The 12,500-nt window shown below is 41.8% G+C and overlaps 1 protein-coding gene across 1 annotated transcript in view; it reads left to right on the forward strand.

The window, feature by feature from the left end:
* Positions 1 to 823: 823 nt before the first annotated feature.
* LOC115168874 (plexin-A1) overlaps positions 824 to 12,500 on the forward strand; it is a 39,460-nt gene continuing 27,783 nt past the window's right edge. The window contains exons 1-4 of the mRNA XM_029724401.1: positions 824 to 840; positions 992 to 1,159; positions 9,735 to 9,828; positions 11,277 to 11,513. Coding sequence (XP_029580261.1) covers positions 824 to 840; positions 992 to 1,159; positions 9,735 to 9,828; positions 11,277 to 11,513 — 516 coding nt within the window. The remainder of the gene's footprint in view (positions 841 to 991; positions 1,160 to 9,734; positions 9,829 to 11,276; positions 11,514 to 12,500) is intronic.

Raw genomic sequence — 12,500 nt, forward strand, 5'->3', positions numbered from 1 at the left:
AAGGAGAGAAAGCTCTGCCATTCTCTGACTAATGCAGACACTTCTACCTGGACCAGAGCCAGGACTCTATCAATGAAATACCTCCATCTCCCGCTGATTCACCCTCCCTCCATTGACTGGAAGTGTTTGACATGCAGTGTGTGTGTGTGGTGTGCTTGTTCCCGTGTTGTCTGTGTTGTTTTTCTATGTCATACTGTGTCTGTGCATGTAATCTTGCTGATGTTCATCCATGTCACAGTGCTGGAGTAGGTCTCTGTCCTCAGCCAAGCTGTTTCCACTGTTATGGATACAAACCCATCTATTTCTATTTATTTCCTTTCAAAGGTAATCCAGCAGATTATCTTTTCTGCAGTGCTACCTTCTCTCTCTCGTCCTCTTTGTGTCTGTCTCCTTCCCTCATCCTCTTTGTGTCTGTCTCCTCTCTCTCGTCCTCTTTGTGTTTGTCTTCTTCTGTCTCTCGTCCTCTTTGTGTCTGTCTCCTCCTCTCTCTCGTCCTCTTTGTGTCTGTCTCATTTTCGTTTTGTTGTTTGTCACAAACACCTTGTCAAAATATATACAATCTTGGGAGGGTTTGTGGAGCGTGCGTTGTGAAGCGGGTTCCCATGGAAACGGGGCGAGGGGAATCAGAGGAGACATTGCAGGCACGTCTCCAATCAGGACCTGGGAATCACACCAGAATCACTCCTCTCCTCTCTTCCTAGAAAGACTGCGGCACTTTCCCAGAAATTCAAGCATCATTCAACAGCGCTACAGATTAGATATGGTAGTTACTGTGAAATAAGTCACTAGACACACCAAGCGTTGGTAGACACGGCTTTTAGCAATGAAGCGCTCGTTCATGTACACATTGACATAAGGTATGACCATTTCTTTAGAGACAGGTGCTGAAACCTAGACCATTTGGTTTCTGTCATACTGATGAAACTCATGAATGGTATCTCTTTGTAACCGTTGTCATGATGGAACCATGTTTCTCCCCCTCTCTCTGCAGGAGGAATGCCCGGGAGATAGTGTGTGTGACCCCAGCGGGGCTGATCCCAGGCAGCACACCAGTCATGGTGGACATAGACTCTGCTGAGCTGAGGAACCCAGAGGTCAAATATAACTACACCGACGACCCCACCGTCCTGAGGATTGAACCCGACTGGAGCATCGCTAGGTAGGGAGAGGATCTGGGTATTTACATTGATATCACCTGGTTCTCTGGTGCTGGTCAGCTGTGCAGTGCTCGAGCTACAGTGGCACCTCTTTAAAGAGCTAGAGAGGAAAACACAGAACCTTGTGGAAAGTCCACTTTGACCCAGAATGCTCTGCTTCCTGGTTAACCCTTTGAGACACAGCACTGTTACAAGATGCGATAGCCCTCGCCCCCCCCCCCCCCTCTCTCTCTCTGTCTCTGTGTGTGTGTCTCTCTCTCTCTGTGTCTCTGTGTGTCTCTCTCTCTCCCTGTGTCTCTGTTGACACCACTTTCTGCTTCATCTACAATAGGTTGATCTAATAGGCTGTTGGATTGAAATGGGGTATAGTCATTGCTCTGTGGGACTGGCTAAGGAGCAGCTGTGGCCCAACCGCTGCCCCAGGGCCCCCATGCCTCTGTGCTATGTGTTTAAAATTCTGTGTGTATTTGTTAGGATCTATATGTGTGTTGAAGTTTGTTTTTGTGTGGGGGGGGTCGAGGGGTGGCGGTGGGGGGGTTCTGCTCTGCTCCACTGAGCCCACCCAGGGCTGGCCTGCCTAGATACAGAGCCTGGATGGGTGGATGGGCTAACTGACTGACTGTTCCCCAAGAGTCTCCAGTGATTCGCCACAGATCTGGGCTCTGTCTGGCACAGAGAAACAGACGGGAACACATGCATAAACAAATGAAAAACAAGCGACAAAATGACTGAGATTCCTGGATCTCTCATAGCCAAAATTCCCTCAGCTCATCGATGTGTTCGCTATACTGTAGGCCGAAATGCCTTATTCACACACTCCAGCATAGAATACACCAGGGGCTTGGAGATGTGTGAACAACATATTTGTTCATCTGTGCATTAACTTCTACTTTCATGTCTATGTTAACGGCATTGCATATTCACTGCATTACAATGTTTTGAATAGGGAGTTGTATACTGAGATTGGTAAATTAGATTTGCTTATTATCGTATTTGCAACTTTCTTGGTTTTCTGGTGTAGAAAAATACTTTTAAATAGCTTATTGATTGAATAAGTGGCTGCTAAATTGCTTTATCATATACAGAAAAGGGAGAGAATACGAGGAACAAGTAGAAGAGAAGCGAAGGAGTAATTAAGAGATAATGAAGGAGAGGAAAAAGCCGTAATCCTTTTCATACTAAGATGTTTTTCCACCAACTTTTATTTCCGCCTAACGACCTAGTAATAATTTCAATAAAGTTCTGCCTACGGCTTAGGAATAGGGTTGGAGAGCCATGGCATACGGAGTTTGGGCGAAATATCATCTGGTGATATATATATATACAGTACCAGTCAAAAGTTTGGACACACCTACACCTATAATGTTTTACTATTTTCTACATTGTAGAATAACAGTGAAGACATCAAAACTATGAAATAACACATATGGAATAATGTGGTAACCAAAAAAGTGTTAAACAAATCAAAATATGTTTTATATTTGAAATTCTTCAAAGTAGCCACCCTTTGCCTTGACGACAGCTTTGCACACTCTTGGGATTCTCTCAACCAGCTTCACCTGGAATGCTTTTCCAACAGTCTTGAAGGAGTTCCCACATATGCTGAGCACTTGTTGGCTGCTTTTACTTCACTCTTCACTTTTACTTCACTCATCCAGATTTCCACCGGTCTAATGTCTATTGCTTGTGTTTTCTTGGCCCAAGCAAGTCTCTTCTTCTTATTGGTGTCCTTTAGTAGTGGTTTCTTTGCAGCAATTCGAAGTTATTGACATTTTCCAGATTGACTGACCTACATGTTTTAAAGTAATGATGGACTGTCATTTTTCTTTGCTTATTTGAGCTATTCTTGCCATAATATAGACTTGGTCTTTTACCAAATTAGGCTATCTTCTGTACACCACCCCTACCTTAAACGCATTAAGAAGGAGAAGGAGAAGGAGAAGGAAAGAAATTCCACAAATTGACTTTTAACAAGGCATTGCAATTAATTGAAATGCATTCCAGGTGACTACCTCATGAAGCTAGTTGAGTGAGTGCCAAGAGGGTGCAAAGCTGTCATCAAGGCAAAGGGTGGCTACTTCATTTATTTAACACTTTTTTGGTTACTACGTGATTACATGTGTTATTTCATCGTTTTGATTTCTTCACTATTATTCTACAATGTAGAAAATATTAAAAATAAAGAAAAAGTGTGTTTATGTAAGTGTGTGTGTCCACTTTTGAGTGGTACTGTATGTATGTATGTATGTATGTATGTATGTATGTATGTATGTATGTATGTATGTATATATATATATATTTGGAGTCACACTCAAAATTAAAGTGGAAAACCACACTACAGGCTGATACAACTTTGATGTAATGTCCTTAAAACAAGTCAAAATGAGGCTCAGTAGTGTGTGTGGCCTCCACGTGCCTGTATGACCTCCCAACAACGCCTGGGCATGCTCCTGATGAGGTGACGGATGGTCTCCTTAGGGATCTCCTCCCAGACCTGGACTAAAGCATCCGCCAACTCCTGGACAGTCTGTGGTGCAACGTGGCGTTGGTGGATGGAGCGAGACATGATGTCCCAGATGTGCTCAATTGGATTCAGGTCTGGGGAACGGGTGGGCCAGTCCATAGCATCAATGCCTTCCTCTTGCAGGAACTGCTGACACACTCCAGCCACATGAGGTCTAGCATTGTCTTGCATTAGGAGGAACCCAGGGCCAACCGCAGCAGCATATGGTCTCACAAGGGGTCTGAGGATCTCATCTCGGTACCTAATGGCAGTCAGGCTACCTCTGGCGAGCACATGGAGGGCTGTGCGGCCCCCCAAAGAAATGCCACCCCACACCATGACTGACCCACCGCCAAACCGGTCATGCTGGAGGATGTTGCAGGCAGCAGAACGTTCTCCACAACGTCTCCAGACTGTCACGTCTGTCACATGTGCTCAGTGTGAACCTGCTTTCATCTGTGAAGAGCACAGTTCACCAGTGGCGAATTTGCCAATCTTGGTGTTCTCTGGCAAATGCCAAACGTCCTCCACGGTGTTGGGCTGTAAGCACAACCCCCACCTGTGGACGTCGGGCCCTCATACCACCCTCATGGAGTCTGTTTCTGACCGTTTGAGCAGACACATGCACATTTGTGGCCTGCTGGAGGTCATTTTGCAGGGCTCTGGCAGTGCTCCTCCTTGCACAAAGGCGGAGGTAGCAGTCCTGCTGCTGGGTTATTGCCCTCCTATGGCCTCCTCCACGTCTCCTGATGTACTGGCCTGTCTCCTGGTAGCGCCTCCATGCTCTGGACACTACGCTGACAGACACAGCAAACCTTCTTTCCACAGCTCGCAGTGATGTGCCATCCTGGATGAGCTGCACTACCTGAGCCACTTGTGTGGGTTGTAGACTCCGTCTCATGCTACCACTAGAGTGAAAGCACCGCCAGCATTCAAAAGTGACCAAAACATCAGCCAGGAAGCATAGGAACTGAGAAGTGGTCTGTGGTTACCACCTGCAGAACCACTCCTTTATTGGGGGTGTCTTGCTAATTGCCTATAATTTCCATCTGTTGTCTATTCCATTTGCACAACAGCTTGTGAAATTTATTGTCAATCAGTGTTGCTTCCTAAGTGGACAGTTTGATTTCACAGAAGTGTGATTGACTTGGAGTTACATTGTGTTGTTTAAGTGTTCCCTTTATTTTTTTGAGCAGTATATATATATATATATATATATATATATATATATATATATATATATTTGTATTATTGTTATAGTTTTTTTTACAAATTAGTGCACTGGGCCTTTACTAGTCCTGTATTAGCGGACTGATATCACTGTCTGTTGGTCGAGCAAAAATAAATGAATCTGCAGACTAGCTCCATGGGAAAAATATTGTCAATTATATTCTTCTTACTATAAAATCAAATAAGCTAATATTAAAGAATGGTTTGGGACTGATAGCCCATCTTGTCTGCTAAAGGAACAAGCCTACAGCCTATGGCATGGAGCATAGCCACATAACATACAGTAGGACAACTCATTCTGTTCTTCTGAAATACATTTTCTTCATATCAGAATGTTTCTTTAGACCTGCTAAATCAAATCATAGATTTATTGTGATGTTGTATATTAAATTGGTTTATTATACTTTTTTTAAATGTTGATGTTCCAAAGACACATCAGCGGCTTGTATGTGTGGAGACCTGGATATTCTAAACATGTTTATGGAGACCTGGATATTCTAAACATGTTTATGGAGACCTGGATATTCTAAACATGTTTATGGAGACCTGGATATTCTAAACATGTTTGTGGAGACCTGGATATTCTAAACATGTTTGTGGAGACCTGGATATTCTAAACATGTTTATGGAGACCTGGATATTCTAAACAAGTTTATGGAGACCTGGATATTCTAAACATGTTTATGGAGACCTGGATATTCTAACCATGTTTATGGAGACCTGGATATTCTAAACGTGTTTATGGAGACCTGGATATTCTAAACATGTTTATGGAGACCTGGATATTCTAAACATGTTTATGGAGACCTGGATATTCTAAACGTGTTTATGGAGACCTGGATATTCTAAACATGTTTATGGAGACCTGAATATTCTAAACATGTTTATGGAGACCTGGATATTCTAAACATGTTTATGGAGACCTGGATATTCTAAACATGTTTGTGGAGACCTGGATATTGTAAACATGTTTATGGAGACCTGGATATTCTAAACGTGTTTATGGAGACCTTGATATTCTAAACATGTTTATGGAGACCTGGATATTCTAAACGTGTTTATGGAGACCTTGATATTCTAAACATGTTTATGGAGACCTGGATATTCTAAACATGTTTATGGAGACCTGGATATTCTAAACATGTTTATGGAGACCTGGATATTCTAAACATGTTTATGGAGACCTGGATATTCTAAACATGTTTATGGAGACCTGGATATTCTAAACATGTTTATGGAGACCTGGATATTCTAAACATGTTTATGGAGACCTGGATATTCTAAACATGTTTGTGGAGACCTGGATATTCTAAACATGTTTATGGAGACCTGGATATTCTAAACATGTTTGTGGAGACCTGGATATTCTAAACGTGTTTATGGAGACCTGGATATTCTAAACATGTTTGTGGAGACCTGGATATTCTAAACGTGTTTATGGAGACCTGGATATTCTAAACGTGTTTATGGAGACCTGGATATTCTAAACGTGTTTATGGAGACCTGGATATTCTAAACGTGTTTATGGAGACCTGGATATTCTAAACGTGTTTATGGAGACCTGGATATTCTAAACATGTTTATGGAGACCTGGATATTCTAAACATGTTTATGGAGACCTGGATATTCTAAACATGTTTATGGAGACCTGGATATTCTAAACATGTTTATGGAGACCTGGATATTCTAAACATGTTTATGGAGGCCTGGATTTTCTAAACATGTTTATGGAGGCCTGGATATTCTAAACATGTTTATGGAGACCTGGATATTCTAAACATGTTTATGGAGACCTGGATATTCTAAACATGTTTATGGAGACCTGGATATTCTAAACATGTTTATGGAGACCTGGATATTCTAAACATGTTTATGGAGACCTGGATATTCTAAACATGTTTATGGAGACCTGGATATTCTAAACATGTTTATGGAGACCTGGATATTCTAAACGTGTTTATGGAGACCTGGATATTCTAAACATGTTTATGGAGACCTGGATATTCTAAACATGTTTATGGAGACCTGGATATTCTAAACATGTTTATGGAGGCCTGGATTTTCTAAACATGTTTATGGAGGCCTGGATATTCTAAACATGTTTATGGAGACCTGGATATTCTAAACATGTTTATGGAGACCTGGATATTCTAAACATGTTTATGGAGACCTGGATATTCTAAACATGTTTATGGAGACCTGGATATTCTAAACATGTTTATGGAGACCTGGATATTCTAAACGTGTTTATGTTAATTAGCGGTCAATTACATTGAGAAGCTTTTGAATGACAATAACCAGCTGACAAAATGTCATGACCCCCACAGCCCTATTTTTGGCTGAGAAAATAAGAGGACGTGGTACAGCTCATCTATCAATGATCAGAAACATTTATCAATAATGTAATAATGCATCAGTCGTGTAAAGGCAACACCAAAAGCCTGCAGAGGTTGTGAAATATGAACATGAGACTGACATGCTTTTGAAAATAGGATTGTTATTCTTTTCTATTGGTATCATGATGTAGATATTCTCAATGTAAGACCCTACGCCCTGCTCCCTAACAAAGTGGAGGAAAGAGATGAAATGTGGTTAGAAAAATGCATGGGCTTGGGTTCTGTTTCAAAAATAACTTTTTTATATGACAGCCATTCCACGTGTTCCCGTGACACAAGCTGTGTAGGAAAAAATATTACTTGTATTTTATACTGTTATATTCCATTATATTGTTACTGCAAAATATGTGTGTGTTGACTGTGATCAGGGCAGGTGTGTATTGTCTGTTAAATGAACTAAATAATGAACTATTGATTTCATTCATTTGGACGTAACATAAATAACCTCAAAATATGCCATTCTATTGTTTTGAAAATACATGTTATTAGTCTTCTAATGTTTCTTAGGACCTTTCTAAACAAATGAATAATAGATGTGTTTTTGATGGTGTATATTCAATGGGTTTATTAAAATAGATGCCCACCCTCATCTGCTCACCACTCCCACTCGTCACCGGCATGCCGGCATGTGCACGGGGGGTATAAACCTGCATGCAGGCAAGAATGTGTTCAAAATGGGCCTGTTTATAAGGGGGTAATATAAACATTGCCCTATTATTTTTACAGGCAAAATACCTTAAATCCTTTGTGAAAGCGGTATAAGCTACTTTGTCAAAGCCCAGTGGAGCCATGTTGCTGCTTAAAGGGGAATTTTGCCCATTTTCAACCTCATATTCATTATCTCCAGCACCAAACCAGTAGGGGTGTAACAGTTCACCAAACTCACGGTTTGGTACATATTGTGGTTTTGTGGGAAAATTAAATGCCAACAGTTACTGTAGTACATTTTTGTTTATTTGAAAGGTGCAATATGCAAAATCGCTCTGCCATTTCCTGGTTGCTAAAATTCTAATAGTTTGCCTAATTTCAGTTTATGTGACAAAACAAGCATAGTGCGGAGAATCCGTGTACCATCTAAACCGCTGTGAAATATATTTTCAATAACCAAAAATATTGTGTTTTCAGCTGTTTGAAGATGGTGTACAAAACCAAAAGTAAAAGATACAAAAACAAAACTTAAGAATGGGAAGCATAGAAATAGCACACTTAGAACATACAGTTCATTCAGAAAGTATTCAAACCCCTTGACTTTTTCCTCATTTTGTCAGGTTCTTGACCAAGGCCCTTCTCCGCCGATTGCTCAGTTTGGCTGGGTGGCCAGCTCTAGGAAGAGTCTTGGTGGTTCCTAACTTCTTCCATTTAAGAATGATGAAGGCCACTGTGTTCTTGGGGACATTCAATGCTGGAGAAATTTTTTGATACCCTTCCCCAGGTCTGTGCCTCGACACAATCCTGTTTCGGAGCTCTACAGACAATTCCTTCGACCTCATGGTTTGGTTTTTGTTCTGACATGCACTGTCAACTATGGGACCTTATATAGACAGGTGTGTGCCTTTCCAAATCATGTCCAATTAATTACCACAGGTGGACTCCAATCAAGTTGTAGAAACATCTCAAGGATGATCAATGGAAACAGGATGCACCTGAGCTCAATTTTGAGTCTCATAGCAAAGGGTCTGAAGTTGTAATAAATTTGCAAACAATTCTAAAAACCTGTTTTCGCTTTGTCATTGTGGGGTATTGTGTGTAGATTGATGAGGAATTTGTTTTATTTAATACATTTTAGAATAAGGCTGTATGTAACAAAATGTGGAAAAAGTCAAGAGGTCTGAATACTTTCCGAATGCACTGGAGATAGTGGATGGAGCTGGAGCTGGGGCAGGGCCTGCACTGGTGAGTGAAGAGAGAGAGTATATTCTGTTGGTTATTCCCTGAAGCGTGTACCTGAGGTAAGAGGGCTTTTTCACATAAAGAGCCGGGCTGGAGGTATAGGCTCTACACAAATAACAATCTGTGGAGAAAGCCTGCTTTAAAGAGGCAGCATCAGCCCCAGCCTCATACCCGGCCTCAGCCAGGAGCTGCCTGTCCATGCATGCAGGAGGAAGAAAGTCGACTGCAGAGAACACAGCATTCACCAGGCTAGATAAAGGAAGGCAGGAGGGATGGATACACGCTATACTTGCCAGACATAGTGGGTGTTGTTATGCACTGGTTTCCAGACACTGGGACTGTAAACTCCATTTGTGACTGTCTCCTAGGACCTAAAGTACACCTACAACACATTTTATATTCCGGGGGTTTTATTCACGACTTACCCACAGCTGGCAAATGAATATACTTCAATCTACTGTATGTTGATTGTCTAATTCTTTTCTTTGCAGCCTCATATTTAAAAAAATAAAAAAATAAAACATATTTGTTAACAAAGACATTTTTTTCTTTTGTCAGTGGTGGAACCCTGTTGACCGTCAGTGGAACTAACCTGGCCACCATCAGAGAGCCTAAGATCAGAGCCAAGTACGGCTCCGCCGAATCCTTCCATGTGAGTATGGACCTAGCCCAGACCCCTTCACAAACACCTCACTCACACACATCTCGTCGCCTGGTGTGTCTTCCATGGGTGGCCATCAGACTGTCTGCCGGTTGTTCTGCCAATTCTGTCTCCTGTTTCTACCCTGCTCCTTGAAACAAAACATCCAACACTCCCCCAGGCCGTTTAACCTTTAAAATGTCCCAGGATGACAAAGCGGTGTTGGCAAGTCGCCCCTCACCCCCTCACCTTGCACCATGGGGCTCCATTAACCTTTCCTTCAGTTCTACTGGAAGAGAATCAACTTCTGCTTAATGACCTTGTTCTAATGGCCCGTCCCTTGTGCTCCGTTCACACTAGCTTCTGCTCTAGACACGATGCTGCTGAGGTCCTTGTGTTCAGTGTTGGTGAACATGTTAAGTGGTCCATGTAGAGAAGCATACAGCGTAGGTGAAGTGATTGTTACAGTTCTGAATCTACTAGCAATACCTGGAGACATAAAAGCCAACACAGCAAAGCAGTAATATTTTCTTAGAATGTTTAGCTGGGAGTTAGAGAAACTGTAATGAGATGCATATAAACCAATATTTGAATGGGTTTCTAAGTAACATGGCTCCTCTAGGGCTGTGGTTCTGAACTGGTTTTGCCTCGGGACCCAAATCTGACCAGGTTGTCTCAGTCGCGACCCAATATTCACATTGTGAGAAAGAATCGCCAATATACAATCTGGAAAACAATTTGTATTGCTATATTGATAGTAAATGTAGCAATTATATTACAAGGGAATGACATTCCCACCTCTTTCATTGTCAATAATTACATTTGGCCCATATTTCTGATGAAGAACGTTAATAAATTCACTGGTTTGAGACCACAAAATCCACCAAAATAGCACTGCTAATATCTCTATAATGAAAATACTGGGATTAAAGAAAACATTTCAAGAGATTCAATTATTAAAATCTGTAAATTCATTATCATTTCAAAAAAAGTTATACCTGCTTAAAGTCATTTAAATTCAGATTAGGGTATTATTATTATAAAAAAATGTTTTAAGGAACTCAGTCTGGGTCTCAATTTACTCTTGAAAAGTTATAATAGTAGAATGCACAAGGTGAATTTATAAATTGGGTAGTGCATCATCAGTTTCTCTTGTCATGTCAGTCACTTCAGACCTTAGAGAGATATTTATAACTGGTCAGAAATGTCCAGATCAACTAGCCCATGTCAGCTAACGTTTTTTAACAAGTTTTTTAACCCATAGATTTTGTTGAAATGTTTGCGTCACTCAGATGTCTCACAGACACACATAAGACATGGCAAAATGTGTTCCCAAATAAAGCAAGGGGAGCCCGAGAGAAAAGGGGTGGGACCCCCTGTTGTAAGGGAACATACAATTTGTCATCTCACACTTTTCTAACCTCTTTTATTTACTATTTTCCTTCCCCCGTCCCGCTCAGAACTGCACCGTGTTTAATAACTCAGTGATGGTGTGCCTGGCCCCGTCGGTAACCGACTCCGAGAGGGGCTTCTCAGACACAGGCAGTGGGCCGGATGAGATCGGCTTTTACATGGACAATGTCCACGCTCTGATGGTGGTCAACGAGACGTTCAGCTACTACCCTGACCCCGTGTTCGAACCTCTCAGCCCCACCGGGGTCCTGGAGCTCAAACCCACCTCCCCTCTCATCCTCAAGGTAAGAGAGGCAGCAGGGCAGAGTGGTTGGACTGGGGGGGGGGGGGGGGGGGGGGGGTAAACTGAGGACCAGAGAGGCTCAGTCATTTCAACCAGTCACAGAAATTGATATTTTCAAGTGTCTACCAGGGAATTCTCTTTCACCTGTCGATCTTATAAACCATTAATGTATTTGTATTTGTTAATCCCTATTAAAATACAGTGTATACTATTGCATAAAATATATTTTTACGTTTTTGGATTACATCAAATGTAATCCGCCGGATTTTTCGATTTAGATGATACAATGTTTCATGTATCCCTCAGCTCCAGCTCTAAACGTCAACATTGGGACGGTTGTGCATCCAATTATCCTCTGAGCCAATATAAAAAACAACAACATAAGAACCATCATTGAAAATGAAATGTATTAACTAAACCTTTTCTGATTGCAGAGAGAATCCCCCGCCTGGTTTGTTAAAACTAACCTTCACATTAGCACAGTGATGAGAATAAGAAAATGTAATTTGCTGAAATAATCAAGGGTATTTTACGAGATGTGCATCGCATTCGCCATGCAGTTAATTTTTCATCTGGTGCGTGGGGTGGTGTGTTGGGTGCATGGCTGATGCAGGGTGAAATGATCGTGAATAGAATGCATGCCTGAAGTGTTCCACGGCGTGACCTGCCTGGGAGGAGCCCTGTGGAGAGAGGGATTGGAAGACTGAGTCTTCACCTCTCATGCTGCTAGAGCAGTGGGTGGCACAACAGCTCTCTCTCTCTCTCCCCCACCTGCTCTTCTCTGCCACCCTTCTGTTGTTGCTGCTCTCTCTCTAGAGTTGAAGGCTACAGGACTCAATGGCCTCTCTCTGACACTTAGGCAAAGAGAGATGCTTGGGGAAAAGATATGTTTTCCAAAGCTTTTGTCAGATTGAAATTGTGCGACCTCCGACATCGGCGGTGGCTCCATACGAGCCCCGCCAAAGTCTGTCACATTATAGAACATATC

The sequence above is a fragment of the Salmo trutta genome, chromosome 30 (genome assembly GCF_901001165.1).
Source record: "Salmo trutta chromosome 30, fSalTru1.1, whole genome shotgun sequence".
Taxonomy (NCBI): domain Eukaryota; kingdom Metazoa; phylum Chordata; class Actinopteri; order Salmoniformes; family Salmonidae; genus Salmo; species Salmo trutta.